General features: G+C 34.5%; 1 protein-coding gene across 7 annotated transcripts in view; it reads left to right on the top strand.

Annotated features, from left to right (window-relative positions):
* Positions 1-26859, top strand: part of Shrm (Shroom) — a 61330-nt gene that overhangs the window by 31264 nt on the left and 3207 nt on the right. The window contains exon 8 of one of the 7 annotated variants that reach the window (XM_068289356.1): positions 5435-5535. The exons of 4 other annotated variants lie outside the window; for them this stretch is intronic. In XM_068289356.1, coding sequence (XP_068145457.1) covers positions 5435-5447 — 13 coding nt within the window. In that variant the 3' untranslated portion in view covers positions 5448-5535. Of the gene's footprint in view, positions 1-2882; positions 3255-5434; positions 5536-15598; positions 15735-26859 lie in introns of those variants that run through there. 2 more of the 7 variants (XM_068289357.1, XM_068289358.1) reach the window with 2 other exon arrangements.

Raw genomic sequence — 26859 nt, 5'->3', positions numbered from 1 at the left:
TTGTTATTTTTTTTTCTGGTTATTTTTTGGCTTTGGGTTGACACCGTTGAAGACCTTTGCGGCACGATTTGTTGCAGCAGCAGCGGGCAAGCAGCATCCAATCGAGCAGCAACTGGCAGCGGCAGCACGAGACAAATATTGACACAATTTGTGGCAAAAAGAAACTTAAACTTGCCAACTTGTAAATGGGCTTGTCAAAGGAGAGCCCAGGCTTCATTTTCGGGTTCAAATGCCGTTCACCGAACGTGCCTAATTTGCATTTTGAAAGTCTCTTTTTTTTTTTCTTCTCACTCCTTCTTTTCTTTTCTTGACTTGAATTTTTGGCGTGCAGAAAATAGAGCAAAGGGCAAATCACATTGTCAACATTTCTCGACCACTCACCTGACAGACGACCGACCAAAAACACATCGAATTAAAAAGGAGGTGTGCCATATGTTCTCACCTGACAGGCTCTAATTATCGCCTCGCACAGCCGCCGCTAGGCGCAGGCAGGCATTTGTTCACATTAATTCTCTAGCAATTTGGCAACATATAAAATGCCTGACTGTTCCGAATCTCTGGTGGTGGTGTTGGTTCCTATATTATTTTCAAATTAACTGCCAAGTATTTTTTTTTTCTGTTTTGTTGTTGTTAAATTGGCGACCACCACAGACCACGCGTCGTATAAGCACTATAAATCACTCATTCGCCATGTTGCACCACCAGCATCAAGCCTGGCAAAGCAGAAATCAATGCTAGACAATTCAATTTACCAGTCACAAAAGAGTCGCGACTATTGCGATGCAGTTACCATGATTAGCGGAAAAAACTCTACAACAACAACAAGACGACGTCGCCAACATTTAACAAAGTGTTTGCAATAATTTTTGGCGCTATCGCCAACTAAATATCGAAATTGAACAGCATACACAATGATCGATTGAACTTTGCCTCGTCTGTCTGATGATGCTGTTGCCGTTGCCTTTGCCTTCGCCTTTGCCGTTGTCGATGACGATGCTGAGAGTGCTCAGTGGGATACAGACAAAATCACAAAAGGTGATTGAATTTAATAGGTTTTATGCTCAAATCGGAATTTATATGCTGGCTTGCCAGCCTTAAGGCCAAAAAGAACTAGATAAAAAGAAAACGTTAAGTAAACTATTTCAAAACCTTCATCGAAGCAGAATAAACTTGAAGAGAACCGCTCATTTCATCTATAGAAAAAATCAAAATAAATCTAAATGCATACGTTACGGATACGAATAAAATTCTAATTAGTCTTGCAGTATGTTAATTTTTGCAGTAAATTTTACAAAATGCACAAAAGCCAATTGTTTATTAATGTGTGTGTGGGCATATTTCAATATTTTTTCAAAATGGTAATGCTTTTAATTAACGTGAGAATGCTTTTAACTCTCTTACACCTAGAAGGAAAACATGTTGCATTCATTTCAAAGACGCTAAACAGTTGTTTACGGTCATCAAAATATTAGCTGCATTTAAGTTTTTATAGTTTTAAAAGTTAATTGTCCTACATATATTTCTATACATACATGTATATCTAAGCATTTTCCAGTATTATGCTTACATCACTTTGATCTTAATGTTTTTATGCTTTGAGTTACTTGGAATCTTGTTTGCTTGTAAATCTAATTACCTTGTACAAAAATTCACTAGGAATTCTTACTTGGAAATTAAATAAAGAAAAAAACAATCCCAAAATGGTCAGCAATCCATTGAAAATATACCAATAGTGAGTTTGATACTGGCATTTTTGTTTAAAAGTCTAAATAAAAGTTTCTTTCATTGAACTTTCCTCAGGAAATGCCTCAGCCCTCAGGCAAAGGCCAAAATTTTTTTAAATCCAAGTCAAAAACTTTTTCACAAATAATTTTCAAAAACCTATCAACCAGACGTCCAATACCCAAATTTAATATTCAAAAATCCAAATTTCTGTCAAATCTTTATAAATACTTATTGGAATTCAAAAATTCTTAAGATGGAGTACTTATCTGAATTCTGAATTTGGTTTCCCACAATATGTTCTCTATATTTTTAGTCGATAGTTTTTGTTAGTCACATAAAAAGAATTATTATGATTTTTTGCCTCAAGCCTTGAATTATTACAATAATCTTTTTATTTTGAACTTAATGCTTCTGGATTCAAAAATGCATATATAAGACATAAGCTAACTGTTTAGTCTTCCTTTTAATGTGTATAAGTCCAAAAGATTTGTTACAAAAGTATAGCCTACTTTTAAGATCTTCAAATTGACACTAAAAGTATGCAGTTACTTTAAAGCAGCAAACATCAGAGAATCTTAAGAGAAACTCAACCAGTTCTCCAATTTAAAAGAAAGAGAGAGATCAACATTGAAGTAAAAATACCCCAGTAGCGAAAATGATCAGTATTACATCCATTATTAATGGAATTCCTCTCTCCTTTGAACACAAACTCCAATACTTTCATATAATATAAAAACAATTTTTGCAAAGTTTTTTTCAGCAGGTGCTTTTGGGTTGGTTTCAGTTTGTTATTGATTTCTGTGACACCCGTGAATATTTTAATTTTCATTAAATTTTTATTAGAAAAGCCAAAACAACAGTTTGGTGCTTTTGTGCCAGAAATCGTTTTCATTTTGGCCATTACAAAAGCACTGAAAAGAGATCTGAAGTAATAGATTCAGTCATTTAGCTCATCGCCACTGGGTGGGTGGGTAATACCTGCCACGATAATAACGTTAAGAGAGAAAGAGTATTACTGTCTCTCTCTCTCTCTCTCTCTCTAAACTCTCACTCTTGTTCTCTCTTACTCTGTTGTGTTGTGCGGTGAGCCGGCTCAAGTTGGTCTGCAGCTCGGTTTGTTTGTTGTTTAGTTTTCAACTTCAAACGAGTGGCAACCTTTGACGCGTTCAGACCTCTTCGGCGCGTGGCAGCAAAAGAAAAAGAAAAATATCGGCAAATAAAGACACGCGTGTGAAAGAAAAACCCCCCCACAAAATTAACCTCTTTTAATTGTTGAGATAACCTCGCTCTCGCACTCTCGCTCCAACTATGTGAATCAATTGAAAACACTTTGTTTTGGAAAAGTTTCGAAAAAAAGTCGTCACACCCTCTAAAGCAGTTCAAATGTTGTGCACACAACTGAAGAAATTTAAATAATAATCACAACTACAAATACAAGTTTTTTGTCACCTCCCCAAATTGGATTTCACAATATTGGATACTGTCTATCAGCTGAAAATGGTTTTCGGCGGCAAATTTCGCATAAGAAGGTAATGAAAAAAAAGCACGAATTTATTTATATTCGCATCTCGTTGTTGTTTGACTGGGTCAGTTTTGAGTTTTATTGATTGCTGTTGATAAGCTTCTGACCAATTACCCATAAAGATTGTTAGTCATGGAATAGATCATTAAATTCCATGGAATTTCGATTAATTGCAGTTGCGTAGAAAATTAAACTTCTAATAAGAATAGAGTATGTAGATAGTACCTGATACCTGGTAAAACTTGCAACTACATATGTTTTGAGGCAGCAGCCATGATGCTGTTGCTGCTGCGGCGGCGGCTTTTACTTTAGTGCAACCATATTTAGTCATGATCAATGCCTATGGAACAACAACTACAAAGACAACAACAACAGCAGCCTAACAACCAGTTGCTAATGGCTGACGATGACAGTTGGCTCTGTCTCTGGGCCTGACTTCGGCCTGGCCTCATCTAACCTATCTCTGTGATCTTTCGCAGACCGATCAATTTTCACAGCTGTTTCTCTCCAAGTATCTCTTTGTGTCTTCAGGTCTTCTGTCTTTTGCTCTCGTTCCCTTTTTTCTTTTTTTTTCTTTTTGAATTTGCACCTGCCGCCTACGTGGCCAACAGAATGAAACACAAAGGAGAAAGAGAAATATAAAAACTTAGGCCACACATTTCCTGGCATGGCAAATTGGTTTTTATTTTTTTAACACGCGCCAGTAAAGCAAATCATTTGTCTCAAATCATTTTGTGTATCTTTGACATTTTCACAGTATGTTGTACTATGTAGTATATAGCAACGACAAGTAAATGCAAGTTGTAAAGTGATTTATCAGTCTATTCGATGATTTATAAGATCTTATCGGTTTTTTTTTTTTATAGTATATGTTCTTATTAGGAACTGCACACAAAGCAACCTCTTTGTTGGCAAAAAAGGCATATAAAATATATGTACATACATAAATGTGGCTAAAACCGGTTATGGTTAATTGCCCGGGCAACTAACAGTCAGTCACACCCTCAATGCAGTTCTTTAATAGCAACCCTCCCAAAAGGAAAGAAATCGTATACATGCACATTTACATATACATATGTAACTGGAATGAGGATACTAAATAACTAACTTTTACCCTTTCTAAAGTAGAGTCTACCAGAATAGTTTCAATGCAAACAAAATCCTCAAAATTTCTTTAGGGAAATTCAATTTTTTCCATTGAAATATAGACCACAAAAAAAGTTAAGTCATTTAAAACTTCATTAGTGAATTTCTAAAGATTAAACAAGAATTTTCTCAAGGTTTTAGGAAAATTACCTCAAGTCCTAAGACCTGAGAGATCCAAACCCAAAAAAGCTCCTTAGAAACTTCTTTTAGAACTCTCAGAAGGAAAATACCTCTTACACATCATTAATCAATTAAATGATTAAATAACTAATACGCTCATTTTTAGATCAAGAGTAAAATTCGTTTGCATAAACAAAAACTAACAGCCCCTTGTTGACTTTTTTTTTTTTTGGAAGTCTTCAGCTTTTTTGTTGTTGTTTTTTTTTTTTAGGTTCGTTTTCTGTTTTAATTGAAACTTTGCACGAATTTCAACATAAAAACGACCGGCAAAAGAATGTGCTTGGCTATGGAGTAAATTTTTTTTCCTTTTCTTGGGTTGCTTTTATGCTTTTTATGCGAGTATAAACAAAAAGAGCACAATAACAACAAATGGGGAATACTATATAATCAATAAACATTTTAACTTTGAATCAAGCCAAGCAGCAGCAGCAGCAAATTGCCGCTGTCTTTTTGAATAGAAAAGAATCCAATGGAATTACTTCGACCTTCATTTTCGTCGAATCGATCGAACTTGTTTCTTCAGTTTTCTTGGTCTCTTTGATTTGTGCAGGGCTAAATGTTTATTATTAATAATGTGACGACTGAGCCTATTCAGCACAACAAATAACATTATATATATCACTAAACAATAAATGTTTATTGTTTTGTTCATTGCCAATCGATTTGCTTTTATGAATGTAAGTTTGTTTTTTGGATAAAAACAAATCGAATGGCAAATTGTTTGCTTACGCAATTTTTCAATTACAAAATGGAAATAAACAGTGTAAAACAAAAAGAAAGAAAAAGCGGATATCAGCGATCAAACGATGATGGGAAGTTGTTCTCAGTGTTTAATTCCTGGAATATTTGTTTGTTTTTCAGTATTCGATTTTGAGAGAATGATACCCTATGCCCAAGGAGGGCAAGAGAGACATGTCTGAGAATTGTCAATGTTGCTTTACGCGGAATTTCACATTGGAAGCGTCAATTTTTCTAGATTATGTGACTTTTAAGTCTAATAACTATATGGAGTTTTTATTGAAGATCTAAATTATGGAGAAATAAAACTTATTTTTCTAAGTGCCCCGGAGTATAGAAATATTTTAGTCAATTCTAGTGAACTTAAGATGAAAAATTTCATTCTTAGTTATTAACCACAATGTAAGGAAGCTTAAGTTGAAATATGTTGGAATGCAAATAGTTGATAGAGTTTTCAGGTTTCACAATGGTTTCAAATTCATGTTGGATACTATGAATTCTACAAATTTTAAGCTATAGGCATAGTTTGCATTAAGAATTTACACTTCTGTGAAAGGATTTCAAAATAAATAGTTTCCTATTCGATTATAATTTATGTCCAGGATCAAAGAAATATAGGCCATCGTAGTGGTAAATATGGTCAAAATGTTTTTGGTTGCAAAGTATAACATTAACATTGCATTAATCCGTTCGTTTTCTTTCCGGAATATAGTAACTCTTCGACTAGTAACTCTCTGAACTTCATCTTAAGAGACTCGCTTATTCTTCCTACAAATATACCCACCCATCCATCTTAAGCCTACAGGGTACAAATACAATGTCAAGAGTTTTCAATTAGCATGGCCACAATCCATAAACGATCGCCATATCGATTGATGTTCTATAATTTTAGTTTGAGGTCTTTTTGATTTGTCGGTCAAAGGGAAAGATAAATTGAAGGAGGCGGAGTAGAAAGAATGTGAACCAAATTTTACAACTTGTATAAGTGAGTTCTTCTTTTTTATGGGTTTTTCTGTTAAACGTTTTCGTTTTGTTTTTTTGGCGACTATATTTTTATGTATTCTTTTGACAAAGAGCCCCGCGCACGTCAACACTTGTATAAATATCTGGATAAATGTGTATATATGTATATCATTTTTTTATTTCAATTGAATGGCATAAATTGTTGTCGCTTCTGTCTTAATAAAAAATGTGTGTGTGTGTATGGAGGCAAAAAAAGAAATAACAAAAATGCCATTTTTTAATCAACGTTGACAAATTGAACAATTTGAATATGTCAGATGAAAAAAAGAAATGAAATTAAAACGAAGCGGAAGCTCTCACATACTTTTATACCCTCCCTCCCCCTTTCTCGGTCTCTCTCTATCTCCACTGTCTCTTCTGTCTGTATCTTACGGGTTAGCTAACCGTGTTCAGTTGAGACCTGTTTTTCGATATATATGTACGAAAATGTTATCAACAAATTTGTTAAACATGCGGCCACCATTAATCAAGTTCTTTCGATATTTATGCTAATTAGACAGTTGTCTGTGAAGACAAACTCGAAACTCGAAAAACTCATAAAAAAAACAAAAACACACGGAGAGAAGAGAACTTGGGTAAAACGTGAACTAATTTTATTTCTATTTTTATTTTCTTATTTTTGTGTGGTTTTATAAGAACCTCTAATTGCTCATTGTTCGTTTATGGAGGGAGGTAGGGGGTTTAGGTCTGTCTCTCCCTTTCTCTCAGTATATATGGCTATGTAAATGTCATTGCAGACAACACGTAAAAAAACGTTTTTGAAGAACTCTTCTGGCATGCACACACACTTACACACAGAACCCCACACCACTATACCTCTCATTAACTGCAGGTGGTGCTGGCGGTGGGTCAGGCCCCCTCAAAACAGAACCTTAACTCAAGCGAACCTTAAAAAAGCTTTTACTGAACCACATTGCATTGTAATTGTAATTTACTTCTTTTATTGTTGTTGTTGTTTTTTGCGCTACTGCTGTTATTTGTGTGTGTCAATTGTTGTTGTGCTATACTTTCCCAACTTATCTGAAAGTGAACGGGGCAAAGCTGTTACTCATCCACCCAAGTGAGGTACATAGTATCTATCCAGTTCCATTTTCAAGCTCAGAGTCAGCCAACCATCAAGTTGATAATCACAAAACCTACAGAAGTATCTGCGGGATATATACATACAATTTTGTGTTCTAAATAACCAAATGAAACTAAATGAATGCCAGTGACAAAACAAAAGCAAAAGCTACAAAAATTGTTTAAAGCCCCGAAAAGTTTGTTGATAACGACTAGACACATACACTATGAAGCTTTAATAGGGAATAACAACTTGGTATTCTTGGATATTCTCGATTTCGAATTCACTTCTTCATTCTTGCAAAGTTCAATGTCTGTTTACACATTGTTTTCTTCAGAAAATGATATAGTTAAAAAGATATATGTATATACATATATAGATATTCAAAGTCGGTTAAAAGAGAGGATGTAGTTATATAGATAAAGTAGGAATACGGTCATATCTTATCATATCATAAATATACATTGACTCCTAATCTTTTAGACATGGAAACAGATATAAATCGAAATATAGATAAAGTTATATGGCTAAAGGATAAATAGTTAATACACATAGATATATAGATAATAAAGCTGATTTAATCATTACCTAAATGGATTTAGAAAGATACATAGATAAATAATGGATCAATAGTTCGAAAATTGTAATCAATCGTTAAATGGGAATCGAAGAATAGGAAAATGGTGAAAATATAAAAGCCTTGTATGCAAAACTTTGCGTAGTTCTCACAGTTAAAAAACGTAGAAAATAATATAAAAATGATTGACTGACTGACTGAGTGACTGATATATAGATATATGCGTTTATAGCTGTCATCATTTGGCAGTTGAAAACACTTAAATGAAGTGTGTGTGTGTATGTAGATATGTTTGGATCTTCCGCCGTTATGCATACGATCCCCAACATGTGGGCAGTGTATGTATTCACATATAAATTCTGAATAATTATACCCGAGTTTCACACACACACACACACCCTTGGTGTACCTGTATATGTACATAGATAAAGAAGTAGCAAGTTCAACTTCAGCGGGCAAACAACACCAACAAAAACAAAAAGTACCGCAAATGTCAAGAGACAATGACAGAAAAAGAACAGCCACAAAAACAAAAACAAAAAATGAAGTCAGATATGAAATGAAAATATAGCAACAGGTGCGGGTTGGTTGCTCTTGACTGTCAGATCAAGAGATGATTTCGGAAATTCTCAACCACATCAACCCAACAACAGAGGAAACAAAACCAAAAGTTCGAGTTCAAAGAACATTTGGCATACATTTTCTTAATATGCGGTTGGTTGAAGATGACTTCATGGAGGAGGATGTCAAGGGAGGGATGGGGAGGAGTTGAACTAGAATTAAAGATCCCGCTGAAAAATCTAGCTTCAAGCTGACCGACAAATCGCTCACCCACAAGGTCGTGTAATCCAAAAACAAAGAAACCAAAAAAAAAAAAAAAAATGAAATAATTTTCAATTAGCTGCAAAATTAATGAATATAAAATATAAACAGGCAACAAACAACGGCAATAAACGCTTCAGTAACCTGCAGCGAAAAGACACAGAGCCCCAGAGAGAGAGAGAGAGACCAAAATCAAGACCAAGATCAAGCCAACTTCCTTCTGACCAATTTCAAAACTGCACGAGCCAACTGCCCAGCACGCAAATCATTAAGAAATATATGAGAAACGTGAAACCAATTAAGAAGACGAAGAAGATTTACCCTGTAAAAAAAAAAAGGAAGTAACAATTGACCTCAATTATTATTGAATTACTTTAATTTACACTTTCTTCTGGCCTTAATGATTGGCAGAGCCAAAGCTAAAGATTCAATAATTTATCAATATGATCATATATACCCTATCGATTTAGTGTATATTGGGTAGGCGACAAAGAGATTTCACAAATTAACTTTATAACACGAAAATTTCTCGACAAAGATGATGCTGCCTACCTACTTGATTATGCCCCCGGTCCCCTGTCCCCATCGCCGTGAACATATAAGCATATATAAATTAATAATTATGACTTGAAAACTGGCCAAAAAGGTAAATAAGTTTATGGATTGGTTTTGACGTCTTCCTGCTACTGTAAAACGAACGACTTGCAACGACCCAACGCCATGACGATAGCGATGGCGATCGCGATCATTTGCAGGGCACGAAAATTGCTTTGACACAAAAAACAAGGGCCAAAAAAAAGCAACAACGAAAAGAAAAAACTTCGAAACGTATCTTTCTTTAGTGGGTCACGCGCGTCATGAACGACGACCAAGACGACAAAGACGACAAAGACGACGGACCCAACACGGACAAACCCCCAGTCCAGAAAATGTGAAAACCACTGGACACAACCTCCAACCAGCGGGCAGACATCCAAACCAGCCACAACCCACCCAGCCGATAAAAATCAGAAGAAACATGCGCAAAAATAAAAAAAAGAGACGACCAAAAACAAAACTCAAACCCAAATTAAATTTAGAGCACAGGCACTTGGCTGGGCTTTTGGGCTGTTGGGCTTTTGGGTTTGGGTTTTTGGGGCTGGGTTTCCCGTGGCTCTGGAGCTCATGTTTAAATTGTTTGCCTAATTTGGTTTTTTTCTCTCTTTCTCTCTCTCTCTCACACTATTTTTTCGCTTTTTTTTTTGTCTTTTTGTTGTTGTGTTTTATTTTTTGTTTTGCCCGCAATTTGTTTAAAATGTATTGCAATTAACATTTTTTAAACGCAACAATTTCACATTACATTTGCTTTGGGGAGTTTTTTTATGCAATTTTTTTGTTTGTTAACTTAATTTTTGAGGTTTTTATTATGAGAATTGGGCAAGGTTTTTATTTTTCTGTTGAAAAACTATGTTAATAGAGAAAATGTGATTTCATTTTGCAGATTTTTCTTTTTTTTTTTTTTTTTTTAAGTAATATTTTTTATTAGATGAGTAGCAGAAGAAATAGGTCAAAAAAAGAAAGAAATCTTAAATAAAATTTCGTTATAATCCCTTCTTAGTGATAAAATAATAAAGAAATACATAAATAACACAAAAATACACAAAATTACTTTTAAATTCTAAAGATTTGCTATCATCTACTTAAAGTTAAAATCAAATACCGAAATAATCTTTTTACCTTCATTTAAAATCTAAAGACAAGTTTTTATAAGAAAAAGGATTCAAAAAGTTTTATACCAAGCCAAAAGCTTAAAAGATAACTCCCTTTATATCACCTTTATTAAACTAAACAGTCAAAAACAGATAATATTTTATATGTTATAATATTTTATTGTTAAGAAATCGCTGAAAATTTCATTCGGCTATAAAAAGTTGTACAAATTTTTAGATATTCATTCATATTCTCATTTTCCCTAGCATTATCATTATATTGAACTATCAACTTCATATCATTTTATCACTGTGATTTTTTACGAATTATTATATTAAATTTATATCAGAATATGGCACATGACTGAAGTATTGAAATTGTTATCACAAGATATGAAGTCAAAGTCAATTGCAGATAGAAAAAGTTGAATGTAAGAATATATAGGTAGTTGATTTTTTGCATATATTATTGAAGGTATATTGCGTTTCATTTCCTTTGTCAGTCATTTGAAATTTATCAGTTTTCAACATTTTCTTAGGCTCTTTGTTTTGGCCACGTTACCTTTCCATGGGACACGTTCTCAGCTGCTGCGGCTGACTCTGTGTCTGTGGGCTATTGCCAAAGCTAATGACCAAGTCGATAACCGCAACCCAATCGGGTGTGTCGGCGTCTCTGTCAATGAACTTCAAGGTAAAATTACGTGCCTGCAATTATTCTGGATCTGGTGAGAAGGGGGAGGGGAAGAAAAAAAACATTCACACAACCAGAAGAAAATGAGGAACGAAATATTTTGGTAGGCAGTTTGCATAAATTTGCGTCCCACTGTTGCGCAATGAGAACGCTAAAACAAAAAAGGCCCAAAAGATCATCTCATCAATATTTAAAAGTGTTGGTGTTGTTGTTGTTGTGGTTATAATAAAATTGCCAGCAATACCGTTAAAAGAGAGCAGCGGCTTGTAGCTTGAATTGAAATTCAATTAGTGACTCCCCCCACAAACGAGAGAGATCATTAAACCACAACAAAATTTGAAAGCCAATTTCGTTTTATGACAGAACTTAAATTGTCACCCAAAAATACAGAAAATCAAATTAAAAGTTTTGCTGGGCATTTTAAGTGATCTGAACAATAAAATGTTGTACTCCGTGGGAGTGATAGGAATTGAAATTTTGTGTGTAAAGTCGTCTTTGTGAGACGCAGCTGAGAAATTATATCAAACAAAATGCGTTTGCATTATGCATATTAAAATGCTTTCACTTTCGTTTTCAGAAGACAAGAAAACAAGTAGAAAGAGGAAGTAATGCTTCACTATCTTGATTATTATTCAAAATGGTAATTGATCTAATGCTTTTATTACTTTTACTCAGTCTCCATGACAATTGATAGGCCTATCTTAAGTGGCGAACTTTAATCAGTTTTAGTTTTAGATATTTTTATATCTTTTGAAAATATAAGTCCTACAACGATTAGATTGTGCATGATATCACTATCGAAAAAGGTCTTTGAATGATTAACATTAATGTTATTTAGACCATTCCATGGCAAGCCCTATTAATTGTTGCTTGACCTCGAGATGAAATAGAAACTAACAACTGAACTAGAAAGGTTGTTCAACTTATTTAATGATTGGAATAATAAATTGATTGATAATGATAATCAGAATTTAGCACGACATAACTTAGTATATTACAACAAGAATATATGTAGTTCGATAACCGAAAGAATAGAAAGATTTTGGAAGGATTTACATTCGATTTTGAAAAAACCATGCACTTAATTATAAACTTCTTTAGGAGCATGTATTTCTTATTTCTTAAAGAGGTTCCTATTCAAATTACAAAAACAAAGTAATACAAAAATAGTTCTGTTTGAAAGCACATTGTTATTTAGGGACGTAAGCCAATAGATTGGTTCCTAAACCCCTTTCAAATTAGATTCATTGCCCAAAGTCAGAGATTAACAATGAAGAAAAGACTTCTGGTAAGTCCCAAGTTGCCTGATCCACCACGTGCTCATTTAATGAGTTTAGAATATTTCTTTGCTGCTAACTTGGCTAGGACATTATACATGTATAACCTTAAGACGTGGAACTCAATCCAGAATCCAGTTCAAGCATTTGTCCAAATGGTCTCTGGCATGGTAATGGCAACTAAATTTCTACAAAAATCATTAAATGTGTTACTAAATTGTCCTCGTCTCTTTTTACATCAATGAAAAAACCTTCATTCAGCAAGAACCTTCCAAATTAGTCACCATCTTTAGTTACGTTTATCAATGGTTTTCTATATGAGCCCATTTTTTTTTTTACTAGATACTGTCATGTGATTCAGTTACATCAATACTATGAGAATTCCATTCAACGTGGGAACCAAGAAAGCGCAGTTTTTGTTTATAAATTTCATTTGGTATAAACAATTTACATCTAATAATAAATAATAATTTAGTTTCACATGAGAAGGGAAAAATATTTTCATTATACTTCAAGTGCTTCCTTGTGAAAATTTGTGTTGGATTCAGTCAAAATATTTATCTAATTTACAGTTAGAGCTTGCTATTAGAATATAAGATTCATCGTTCTCTAATTAGTGTTTATTGGTTTTAAATCGGTTATGCAGAGAGCCTCTTGTGTCTCTCTCTCTCTCTCTTTGTTTTGTATGCCAGTTTTTAATTGTTATGTAAGTCAAGTGCATTTTGATATATAGTATCTATTTTTATAGCATTTTTTCTATTTCTAACATTTGGCCAATGCTCTACGCCCGCCCCATGGTCAGTTTAACATGATTATGATGACAATGATGACGACGACTGTCATCAGATCTGATCACGTCTCGCCTGCCTTGGGCCAGAAAGCACGATAAAGATGATGATGCATATAATGATGATTATTGCTACGGCTTGGGCTATGGCTTATTGCCATATTCTAACTGCCAATAATTGAGAGTGAGACAGAGTGTAGACAACCAGCGAGTCAATGTCTAGACTCTAGACTGTTTGTTGTGTATATGTGTTGTCGTGATTGATTCTCTGCGAAATGCAAATGAAGCAGCAACAAGAGAAGCTGAAATGAAATGCAATCAATGCAATGCCAATGCAATCCCTTTCCACATAAGTCACGGTCATTTTTATTTTTTTGCATTTCGTACGTGGCCACACCACACTCATTCCTCAAGGCCGAGTTCCAAGTCAGTCATCAATTCAACTCCAGCTCCTCCTTCATCTCCAGTTGCTACTCTTCGCGCTAACTAAGCAGCAGCAGCAGCAACGGCAGCAGCCGCATGACGAATTACCAAGTTGAAAGATGGAAGTGGTTTCTTTTCCTCTTTTTTTTTTTTTTACTTTTTTGTTTTGGTTTACACAAAAGACAACAAAAGGCCGACCACAAATATGCAATACACAATACACATGAGATGTAAATGCTTAGCTATGGATAAGATTCAATGCGATTCGATCCTTTCTTTCTTCTGCCCTCTTCCGAGTGTGTGTGTGTGTGTGTTGTGTGTTCTTCAGGGAAAACATCAGTAAAAGGCAAGAAGGCAAACAATTTTCAATCAGCCAAAGAAGCAATTTGCAATACAAAAATGAAATGCAAACGAAACCAAATGCATTCCATTCGGGAATTCTCCTTTTTTAGATTTTTGTCTTGTATGTATTTATAATATAAACGAAAAAGTTAAATCAATAATAGTTACATTGGATGAACTATAGGTTACCCTATAAAGCAAGTTTTCCATCATCTAAATATACTATTTAAAATTTCTTTTCATTTTCAAGTAAAGAAATAATTGTTCCCTCATCTTACAAGCTATATAATAGCTAGCGCCATCTAATCATTCCAAAATGAATCAAATCAATATGCCACATGCATCCATAATTTGTATATATTACAGGGTATATGAAAGACACTTTTTTTGGTTCATTTGCTTGGCATAAATCAGAGCAAAACCCCAACAAAAACATTCAACAATTTATAAAAGCCAATATGTCACCGGGTCTGAGATGATGTCGGGTTCCTACTCTATTCTCTGCTCTTGTTTCTTGGGGTGGCATCTAATTTGTGTTGGCTAATCAGTTCCCAAAAAATTCTTTCGGTGTAAATGGAACGGCGCCTTCTGTCATGTGGCCCACATGTTCATGTTGTCTTTGTCTTTGGTTGTTGTTGTTGTCGTCGTCATCGTCATCGTTGCTAAATAAATTGTCTTTCGTTTAGAATTATGCCATTTATTTTTAGAGACTTCCTCGAAAAGGCTTCCCAAATACGAATTCTAAATAAATGTTTCAAGAGTTGTTCCAGTTAGTTAAAGTTAGATGTTTATAAAGATATCACCAAATCCTGACTCATGTGGCTTGTCATTGGTTATCTTTTGACTTTAGGCTTTGTTTTTTTGCTCATTTTTGGTTGGAATCATTTGTGTATACCCTTCTAATTGCTTAGGGTTCTATAATATAGTCATAAAATTGGAAAAATCTATTGCTTTGCTTAGCATTTACGTTAAAATTGAGCTGATCAATGATTTTAATGTACCCAAACAAAAAATATAGTTAATCAACTATAATTTAAAGACAAATTTATGGCCCCTTTGTGCTCGTTTTCTCATGTGTATATGGTAAAATTTATTACCAAATAGAAGTTTTTTTCATTATATGATGAGAAATTTATTACTTTTCATTGCCGTCTACTCTAAAATATATTAGAAATGAAGAACTAAATGAATGTGTCTATATAAGAAATCATTTGCAAAGAAAGTTTTAACAACTTTCGTAGTCAAAGCCTTTTCTAGATAGATAAAAGTAGTGTATTCTATATTCCCCCATAAATTGTAATCCAATTTCGCCATTTGATGAGTACAACATATATCTAAACTATATGTATAATATATATATAAATCTATATATATGTATGTTTATATCATTTTTGTTGTTGTCGACTCTCTTTTTCGCCTCCCAGAAAATGCCAAAATTCAATTTTTGCTCGTTTCAGTTGTTCAGTCGTTTAATGAAAAGCGTCGTTGTCGGTTTTTTTTATGGTTGGGTTCCATTTTTATATATATCCATGTATATAGAGTAAATACATTTGGTTTATCGGTTTTTGTTTTTTCGGTTATGCGCGAATAAGAAGCGTGCGGCTGCTGCAATTGTTTGATCTTTAAAACAATCAACAACAACAATCACTACAACAACAAATCAAGAGAAAAAGAAGCGAAATCTACACAGATTTAACAATGAGTCAATGGTTTCAGTGGCTGGGCTTTAGGTAAACTTTTCAATCAGATTTCAAATGCCAAATAAATGAAAAGGAATATGTTTATATGCTTATTGACTGTGAGATACTCTGCAATAAGTCAAGATTCTTTGCTTACTTTGTTTATGTTAACTAATCATTAAACTTTTAGTAACTCAAGTGAGTTTTTTCTTCTATAATACTGACAAATAAATGAACTTGAAATAGTCAAAATCAATAAACAAAATCGATTTTAAAACAGTTTGAACTAAACTGTAAAAGACAGATCCGAAAATATATGGCAGATATAATTTCATCCTTTATTATAATTTCATTTTACCCTTTCTAACAGGGTATATCAGTCTAGACATTTAAATATATATAAAACCTATGAAACCGCCAAAAAATCAAAATTAAATGCCGTCACACATCACAGAGTGATAGGTTGGGGGGAGGACAAAGGGGTGGAGGTAGTGTTGCCACAGAGGAGGGTGTGGACGAGGAGGAAAACATTTTAACCATATATGAGTTTTTAATTGCAATTTGCCCAAGTTGGCAATGCAGCAACAACCTTGAAAACGCGATTCCCATCCAGCCATCCGTTCGTCCGTTTGTCTGTCTCGTCAAATCTTGATCTCGTTTTTTTTTTTTTTTTTGTTTGTTGTATGTTTTTTTTATTGCTTTTCCACAATATATATAGTAATTGCGTTTTTCATTTGCTCTTGGCATTCACAGAGACTTTGTTTTTTTCCTCTGTTGACGCCAAATGAATGCCAAATGTGTGATTTTCTTACCAATTTTGGGGCTGGGCTCCAGCCATGACGAACAAACGAAGGCCCGTTGTCTCGATTGGGGCTTCCTGTCCTCCTGCAAGAGGAAAGAGAGAGAGAGAGACAAACAGAGAAATATTTTTAGTGTTATTATTATTATATTATAGCATTATGCAGCAGCAAAAAGAGTTCGTTAAACCTATAAAAAAAGGCACAAGAAAGATGACTCCAACTGAGTGGCCTCCCTCTTCCTCGCATTCTCTCACTCTCTCCTCCACTAGTGGCTCTGCCCTTCTCTCCTTGGAAACTGGGGAAACCGGAGAAAAGGCTAGAGAGAAAGAAAATTATGTTTATGACCCTCTAGGGTAACGCCCATCAAATTGAATCGGCTTCATGTTGCTGATGATCATCCAATGTTATCGTCATTATTTCTCTCCATATCGGTTTATCAATAAACCGTTAATTATCAAAAGCCAACTGCAATTGTTGTTGTCTTTACTTTATCCCCCCCAAAGAAAACAATACGCGGATGTGCATATAAATATAGTATATATATATATATATATATATATATGAATCGTCTGTATATATGTAGCAAAACAAAAGCTAGGAGTGGCTCTCATCAAAGCAAAGCATATCCATTCGATCCATAGCATTTGGCTCACTGTCCAAGGTTTTGTAAATAGCCACAAAAAAATACGACAAAACTCTAAGAGCAAATCTCTGAGTGAAGTTGAATTTGAGTTTGAGGCGTGGGTGTGGGTTTTGCGTTTGGGTATGGGTTCGGGTTATTGGGAATTGAAAACTCTGGGTGTTCCGCTCTAGAGACTCAGTTTTTGTTGTTGTTCCACCTTTTTTAAGTGGCGCCGCCAAAAATAATACAATTCCTTATTATATTTCTTGGCGTTCTTATTTTTTTTTGCAAGCTAATTTTAAATTGGAGATTTTCTCAAGCTCATTAGCATATTTTCGGTTCTACTTTTTATTGTAACCTTGTAATGTCATCTTTTTGTTCTTGGTTCTGAGCTAAGCTGGTAGAAGGGGGGAGATTTCTTATTGCAGATAAGAGTCACTCGAGGTTCTTAAAGTTATTTATTTATTAAGTAAATGTTGTGACACAAAAGGCCCATTCCGTACCCCAATCCATTCCATTCTCATACCCTTCTTTATATAAACAAATGTGGATTCTGATTTCACTTTAAGATTCTCAAGCGCGTGACAAAGAGAATACGAATTGAATGGACTAGAGAACATTTCAGTTCCAGGAACGGAATGATGTTTTTTTATCATTTATTATTAAACAAAATTTAACTATTCATCAATTAGTCATGGTTGTTTTTTGTAGATAACTACAGTTTATTTAGTACATATACTAGCTAAATCGATGTATGAGTTATACTGCTTAAATTTGTGGGTTTTATCATAAATTTTGTTGAATTTTTTGTATTATATGTATAAATGGGTTATTTAAGAATAGAAGTATGGACTTTCATTTCAGGAAATGCTTTATAAAGAAACGTTTATATCATCGATACTTTATTAACAATTCGATCTGTTTTTCTCATCGATATCATGAATTCTTTGAAATTTCACATTTTAAAAGAATCGAAGGACTTAGATTGAAATTAGTGAGCAAGTGATGAATTACTACTTCTTTTACACTTAAATCAAAACGGTTTTTAAATACTTTTAATACTTGATTTGGCTTATGGCAAATACCAAACTACATTCTAGATTTGGGTGAACTTTAAAGCAAGTCCGCTCCTGAGAAACGAAAAACAATCGACACTTTGATTCCCTCCGTTTCTCACCTCCCCCTTCATGACACTAACCAACTGATAATATTGACACCCCAAACAGCTGAGAGTTTCGCTTTGCCCCGCCATCAGAAATCGATCAATCGACTTTTGTTATGGTTTCTACTACTACTACGAGCAGCGTGAGAATTAGTTTGCTTCTCTCTTTGTTGTTCAAGATTTGCATAAATAATTGCAAACTGATGCAAACAAAACGATATCTTGATATTTTTATTGCTACGACCCATTAATTATGTTGAGTTAGTTTATTGATCTTAACCTTGAACCAATCGCAAACCAATAGTTAAAACTCTATTCTGGGTTATTTGAAATTTGGAAATGGAATTGAAATCACACAACACACACACACACAGACAAACAGACAGACAGAATGAATGAAGATCATTGTTTTTTTAGATTGTTTTTGGATTGATTATGGCTTTGGCTGATCATTAATATGGCCGAAAAGGTCAGACAAGACAGTTAAACAGTTTTCTGAGGGGAGCAATTAACTGTCCCTCACACCATTTGGAAAAAAAATAGTTATTATTAAGACAATCATTATTCATCAATCTCTCACTTTTCTTTCCACAAACTGATTATCATATAATGAATCTTAGAATCATATCACATGTAATAAGCTAATGTATATATCCCGCTGATCTCACTTGAGTTGCATTTCTGCATATTTAGATGATATCACAATGGTAAAGCTTTTTATTTATGGAAATTTTTATAGAACTTTGCTAATGAAGGGCATCATAAAAAGACATGACGACGACGACGACGACAACGACAACAAGAGGAGAACTCTCTCCATATATGATGAGATAAAAAAAAAACTTTGGTACTTAACATTTCCCTACAATTTGCTTTTTACTGGTTTTTAATAGTTTTTGTTTCTCTGTCTTTCTTTCTAATGGAGCTGATGTGGAATTTTTGTTAGTTTCCTATACATAGTTTCTTTTTCTATATGGAAAATGGAAGTTCTGCAATCAGTTGGCCCGGATCTCTAAATGATCTTTGTGTGACTGACTTTGGCTAGCAAGTAAATGTTACTTACTCTACTTCACCCACTTACTTACCCCTCTCTCTCTCTCTCTGTCCCACGAATATCTTCCCATTTTTAGTCTTCATCATTAGGTTTACAACAATGAGAAATCCGTATTCAGGGCAGTTCCTCCGATAGCCGCAACACTTTGGCATTCGTCGGCGGCTTTTGTGTAATATCTAAAAACAAAACCAAAACTCAAAAACTAAAGACAAAAAAAAAAAAAAATGGCTCAAAGACACTCTTAGCCATGGCGGACGTGTTGCGCATGCGCCTGAGGGCAATTTCAAGTGTATATGTATGTGTGTGTGTGTGTACAATTTATATGCCAAGTGGGCAGAGAGTGAAAATGTCATTGGCAGATATGTCCGTCTGTCCGTCCGTCCTTCCATCCGACTGCCCCGTCTATCTCTCTCTTTGTCTGTGCGGATGTGCATATGTCGTTTATATTAGCCAGCAACAACAATAAACTAGAAGGAGTACAGACAATTGTAGAGGAAGTTTTTCTCACTCCAAAAACAGACCCGCATTTGCAATCAACTAACCTGCCATTATAGACCAAGTAATGTGTAAAGTTGTTAATAACGCAAATTCACCCCAACTACATTATTCGACGTTGTTTTTTGTTTGTTTTGCGTCTTAAATGTGTGGTACTTAAGGTCAACGAATGACGAATTTGTAAATAAAATAAATTTCATATCAAACAGGAAATTGCTTTGCAAACTATAAACTCATCGTATGATTCTTCTCAGTACATATTTTTGTTAGCAATATCTATTCAAAAGTTTTAAACTAACAAAAAGTTAAAGTAAGAAGTCAATTTTTCAACAAAAAGAAATTATATTTGAAACCTGTTTTCGATAGAAAACATTAAAAAAAAAAAAACATTTACTATATATTATATACATATATGTATAATAACTTACAATATGTTATTCATTGCTATTTTATTGTTATGAATCAGAATAAAATTTATTATTCAATTTTATAATGATAATATATTTTAATGATTTATTCTGATGTATGTGTGTGTGTGTGTGTGTGTGTTCATGATTTATTTAATTAGATATATTAAAATTCATTATTAAAATTATTATTGAATTAGAATTAGTAGAGAACTAAAGACCTTGTTGGCAGTGCCTAATGATTGCCTAAATTTAATTTTTGGATTATGGGCAATTTTCATAAATAAATACTGTGAGAAATACAAATATGTATATAATTTATTATAACTTTATTGATATTTAATTAATATATGTAATAAAACATGTAAATGAATGACTTAGAGTGGTTTTAGTATATATCTTTATATATGTCTATCTCACTCCCAAAAACACAAATGTATCCTTCAAACCTATTCTTTAAAAATTGTTAAACAACTGTTAGTATATAAAGAATGCTTTGACTTGAAAATGTAGTTTAAAGTCTTTTTCCAAAAATGTTAATACCACACTTACATAAGTATGTGGATTTAGCTCAGTCTCATTGTTAGTTAAAGTCCAAAAATTAAATTATTAATTGAATTTCTTCAAAATCATTTTTTGATAAATACGATAACGATTAAATGTTAACACACGGTTATCTTATTTATTTGTTTCCTTTGTGTATATATTCATTACACTTTCAATATCAAGAAACAATAAAATATATATTTTTAGAAAGAATACGTTTTAAGCCAGGTTGGTAAATGACTGTATACTTATTTAATTTTGACTGTATACTTAATGAAATTCTTCAAAAGGGATTATTCAAACTAAACTTATTCCTAAGAGAATGTCTTGTTAAAACATTATTGAAAAACTTTACTGGGTTCAATGTTTGATAGTTTCATGAAATAGTTACTGCATTTTAACTAATTTCATGGCATAAACTACTTTTCCAAAAGAGTGTGGGTAGTTAATTGCTGCCCTGGGGGAGGATGTTCAAGAGGTTGGCAAAACATTTTGCGAGCTTGTTTTGTTTTTGTAGTTTTTTTTTCCTTTTTTTCTATCGCATCGAGTGCACTTCACCGAGAGACAACACTCTCGGTTATGTTTGGGATACAGTCGAGTGGCCATGTTTTACATGGTTTCCCCCGTATACCCCACTCTCTTCCCTTTGTTCTTTTTACCCTTTTGTGCCTATTATGTGGTCGTATTTAGCGGCTGTTGTAATTATTATGACTTGGGTCGTTTTAGCTCACAAGTTAATTATTATCGGCCAGTTAGTTAGTTGGTCGAGTCACTTTCGACACTCTTTCCATTGAGTAAGGCGTTGGCTGGGCATCCATCTCTCCTCCTCCTCCTCCTTCTTCTTTTTTCAGCATCTTCTCTGCATTTCCCAAGTATTGTCTATTTTAAGGGGGAGAGCCCCCAAGCGAAAAGCGCCATTAAATCGATTTTACATTAAAGAAATATTGCACAAGTAACCGGCACAGGGGCCTGGCCTCTCTTAATATTATCATCACTGAGGTTGTTGTTGTTGTTGTTGTTGTTGGGTGCTGCCAGAATTAATGGATCATAATTACACTATAGCCACAACAACCAGTAGCTGATTGTGTTCGTCGGCCTGCATTAGAAAAGAAAACAGCAACGAAAATTTTCAACACAAAACATTTGAAGAGGAGGCGCAGCACTCACACAGTGCACAGTGGTGCAAAGCTTTGAAGATATTTAGGAAATACATTGGTTGCTTAAACAGATATTAGCCCAAGAACTTTGACAGTATGTTCAATGGTTGAGGTCACTGTAAAAAGTGCCTTTATATTATAAAAGTTAGCCAACTTAATTTCTGTATAGTAACTTTCAATTGAAGAATGAGACGGAGCTTGAAGCAAAAAGCGTTTAAGTGAGAGCGAGAGAGATGGAAAGAGAACTTTTCTTTTCTTTTCTCTAATGCAGCTTCTTTCTGTTTTCTTTTCGTGCATTTTTCCTTGTTTTTTTTTCTTTACTTTTTTTTTTTTTTTTTTTTTGAATTTTTCCCAGAGAAATTTATGGCATAGTTTGATGAACATTTTGTACGCTTTTGTTGTGTCTCGGCTAAATAGGTGGAAAAATGCTGCAACTGGCATTGCCATAGATGAGCTCGTTGGCCACTTGATGAGCGATTTGTTCTGGCTGCATTTAATGTTAACCCTTCCCTCACCACCTCTTGGTCGCTATCTTTCTCCTCCTCCGGCTGGAAGAAAGCTAACTGCTTTTGATGGCCATCTGTTTTGTTTTGCTTTGCTTCTCGTTTATTTTTACTTTTTTATCTCTTACTGTTTTTTTGACGTCATTTTGCGGCAAGTGAAAATGTGTGTGCCGCAGCACCAGCAGCAGCGACAACAATCCGGTTTCGATCTGAGACTGAGGCTGAAAGATGTTGTGTTTATGTTTTCAACAACGGCGAACCGCAGAAACTTTGCCTTTTTTTCGGCGAGATGTTTAAAACGTGATTTCCATGCGTCGCCAGTGAGTCCAACTCCAAGTCAGAGTCTCTCAGAGTGTGTGTAGTTTGGCATATTTAAATATGAAGAAAAAAAAAAAGTAAAAAAACCAACACAAAATACTTTTACTATCAAACGAGAAACTAGTCAGCCAGCAGCAGCAACTACAACAACAACAACAACAATAACAGCTTGTTATATTTGTTAAAAAATCAACAAAAATTATAGTGCATACGCAATATGAATGATCAGCAAGGAGAGGCCGCATGGCCGAGGCCAGTGACCATCAGTAGGACCCTCTCGCCAAGTGGTTACTGAACCCAAAAAGACAACCAAAATAGAGGCGGGTGGCGATCACCTGATGAATCAACATTGATCAAAAAAGCTAATCACATCTAACGGTATATGAACTTATGCAACTTATACCAATAATTTATCAATTTTTTTATTTTCTCGTTGTTATTTGGTATTCATAATTTGCATCACCTTAAAAACGCCCCGCATCTGCCCCCTCCCTCTTAATAAGCCAAATTGTCTATTGAACATTTCATTTTTTGTTGCTGTTTTTTGTTTTATATGTTTGACCCTTTCTTTTGGCTTTGTGTTTGGTTTTTTTGGTTTCATTTCTTTTTTTTGTTGTGTGTGGAAAAGAAATGCCATAGACCATAGACCATTATTGGGAAGGTATTATCTAATATTAAAAATTATAGTCTGAAAATTATTATTGGCATTAATCCCCTCAAAAAATACACCGCCGCCCCTTTTTGCCCATTGTTGAGGGTGTTTAATATTTGCTTTTAATAGTCTGTCTTATGTCAGAGACTCTTTTTTTTTTTTTTGAAAAATTATCTGTTTTATACAGTATCATGGTTGTGATGGAAGGGCAAAGGGTTAGGTTACCTCATTACCAGAAATGCTACAAGGTAATTTTGGAATCTCTTAATAGATAAGATAGCAATTAAGTGTTAAGGCCATTAATTTAGTGTAAGACAATATTTGGTCAGAACGGCAGTTCAAATTAGTGGTTAAGAAAGTATTTAAAAGTAAATTTAATTTTTGCACACTTAAAATGGTCAAGAGAAATTTCAAATCGATTATTCCAACATTTTTGATCCTTTACAACACTATTCTGTTAAAAATAAGCTGTACAAACTTAGGTCAGAGGGAATAAAACTTAGGTGAAATACAATATAGACTTACTTTTGAAATCTGTAACGTAACAACAAACATTTAACAAAGTTTGTCAAGTATTGTCTATCTAACCTTTTCAAAGACCATCTAATGAATGATTTTAGAGTTGTTTTTTGACTTGACTTAGTCTGTTGATACAATAACTAACTAGCGGGCCCTAATTCTTTCTTGATTTTTATCGATTTGCAACACTCGTGTAGTACTTAACTCTTTACAACACTAATTACTGTTCAATTATGACTGTCGATTGAAATGACGCCCATTTTTCGCAATACTTATGCAAAATATAAGCCTTAACACACAAAATATTTATCTATTCTTTCATTTTGTAGGAAAATAAGAGACTTCTTAATCTTACACAACACTATTTCTTGATGAAAGTTTCTTTTTTAGTCCTGCACAACACTTTGTTTTGGCATAATTACTTATTCTAATTAAATAAAACACCTGTGTAGCCACAAAAACGACCTTCCCCAATAGCATGTTATTTGGCAAATTGTTTAGAATGGAATATTTAACATAAGCACCTGAGTTTTAGCACCTGTTCTTAACCTTACACAACAATATTACCGTATCAGTAGTTTTTCTTTGGCTTCTCTTCAATGATTTATACAAAAGTGTCAAATTTGTGCTATTGTGCTTAGTTCATTCATATATATTAGCTAATCACGTCGGGTTCATGACAAGACCTATTCATTCTATTGCCTGTTATATGCAAATTAAATGGCTTTTGTTTTAATCCATCAAAGGGGGAAAAAACGAAAGAAAAGAAAAACCAAAATTGGCAAACAAAACAAAAAAAAAATACAACTGGAAATTGTGTTTGTTGTTTCATATTACTCAACATGGGCGAAATAAGCGAACGGAAGTGATTAAGAAAGGCCAACGCCAACACACACACACGCACACACAACAAGCCACAACAAGTGGCTGCCAGCCATCATATCATCGGCAAACCCCCTTCCAACCCACCTTTCTCTATTCCCCTCTCTTCTCTGGTCAAAGAAAGTGAAGAAGCTGCTGCTGCTGTTGCTAATGCTCTGTTGCCTGGGTCATAATCAAACTAGACAAAAGATGCGGCCTTATGCAAATGCCACAGAGAGTAAGTGAGAAAGAGAAGCAGATTAGATGGATGCGAAGAGAGAGGGAGGGGGTTTAGGGGAATCCATCTGCATTTTTTGGCATCTGTTAGATACAATAACAGCTGTTTCGCTGCCGCCGTTTCTGCCAACTGCTGCTGCGTTGTGTGTGATGTGATGTGATGTAAGCCAGGCCAAAAACTAAAGCCACTTAATTTATGCAAATGCGACAGCATTTCTTTCAAACGGGCTTTCTTTAGACTTTATTATATGAATCATTTCAAATATATATGTATAAGTATATGGATATATAACTACTACAACCCATTGTTGTTAACACCTTAAAAATGATGATGATAAAGAAAAAAACCTGGGGGTGGCCAACCAGAAAACCGACAAAAATTTTGTGCAAAAATCTCTTCTCCTCAACATTTAACACAAAAACATAACAAATTAGTTTAGCACTTTTGAAAGTTTGTCAACGGAAGAGTAGCCAGAGGAGAGGTGTCATCGGGGGGGCTTAGGGGGCATCGTCATACGCTTTGCACACTAAAATTGAGGGCCCAAAACTTTTGTCTTGTCTGGAACATAAAACTCTTTATAATTGCACTGTAAACATTTTACTTTCGTTTTTTATATGTAAGGTTTTTTTTTTTTTTTGGCTGTTTTATTTTATTTTTTTATACCCTTGCAAAAAGGGTATATTAATTTTGGTCAGAAGTGTGCAACGCATAGAACGAAGCATCTCCGACCATACAAAGTATATATATTCTTGATCAGCACGACGAGACGAGTTCAACTAGCCATGTCCGTCCGTCCGTCCGTCCGTCCGTCCGTCCGTCCGTCCGTCCGTCCGTCCGTCTGGATCAACGCAAACTCCTCCTAGACCGTAAGAGCTACACAGCTGAAATTTTGCACGTAGGCTTGTATATACTGCAGGCGTTGTATATCTCGGATTCAGCCGGATCGGACCACTATATCATATAGCTCCCATACAAACCCCAAAGTCACGAACAGTGACTTTTCTCAATAACTTCGTTATTTTCTATGCTATTATCGTGAAACTTAATATTAGAGAGTTTACTACGCCTATAAGCAACTATGCCAAATTTGATCAAGATCGGGTGACTATATCATATAGCTCCCATACAAACGGCCAAGTCACGAACAGTGACTTTCTCAATAACTTCGTTATTTTCTGAGCTATTGTCGTAAAACTTAATATTAGAGAGTTTACTACGCCTATAAGCGACTATGCCAAATTTGATCAAGATCGGGTGACTATATCATATAGCTCCCATAGGAACGATTGGTCGAAAACAGTGACTTTTGTAAATAACTTCGTTACTTTTAACGCGATTGCTTTTAAATTAAACATTTCTTAATTTAATATATATGTTAATGACTGTGCCGAATTTGATAAAGATCGGGTGACTATATCATATAGCTCCCATAGGAACGATCGGTGGAAAACAGTGACTTTGATCAATATCTTCGTTATTTCCTATGATTGTAGGCCTTTCTTTCGCAAGCATAAGCCTTTTTAGATAAAACGTTCTTCCACATTGATGGCTAATAGGTAAGGATAGAGTTACCAAAAAAATTGCAAGGGTATACAAACTTTGACGCGGTCGAAGTTAGCCCCGGCCCTCTGGTTTTTTTTTTTTTTGGTATTTTGTCTCCGCATCGTGCACAGAATAATTTTTGTTAAAATCTTTCCTTCACTTTCGCCCAGTTCCGCCAAGAGATGTGTGATGCAGCAGGCGGCGAGGGCGTTTAGTTTTTGTTTTTTTGTGGTAAACTTAACTTTAACTATCTGGAAAAGTAGGACTCAATTAGACAAAAACTCTTGTTGGCAGAGAGAT

The sequence above is a fragment of the Drosophila tropicalis genome, unplaced genomic scaffold (genome assembly GCF_018151085.1).
Source record: "Drosophila tropicalis isolate 14030-0801.00 unplaced genomic scaffold, ASM1815108v1 contig_593, whole genome shotgun sequence".
In the NCBI taxonomy this organism is placed as follows: domain Eukaryota; kingdom Metazoa; phylum Arthropoda; class Insecta; order Diptera; family Drosophilidae; genus Drosophila; species Drosophila tropicalis.
The sequence above is the reverse complement of the archived record's forward strand: the minus strand, read 5'-3'. Positions and strand labels throughout refer to the sequence as shown.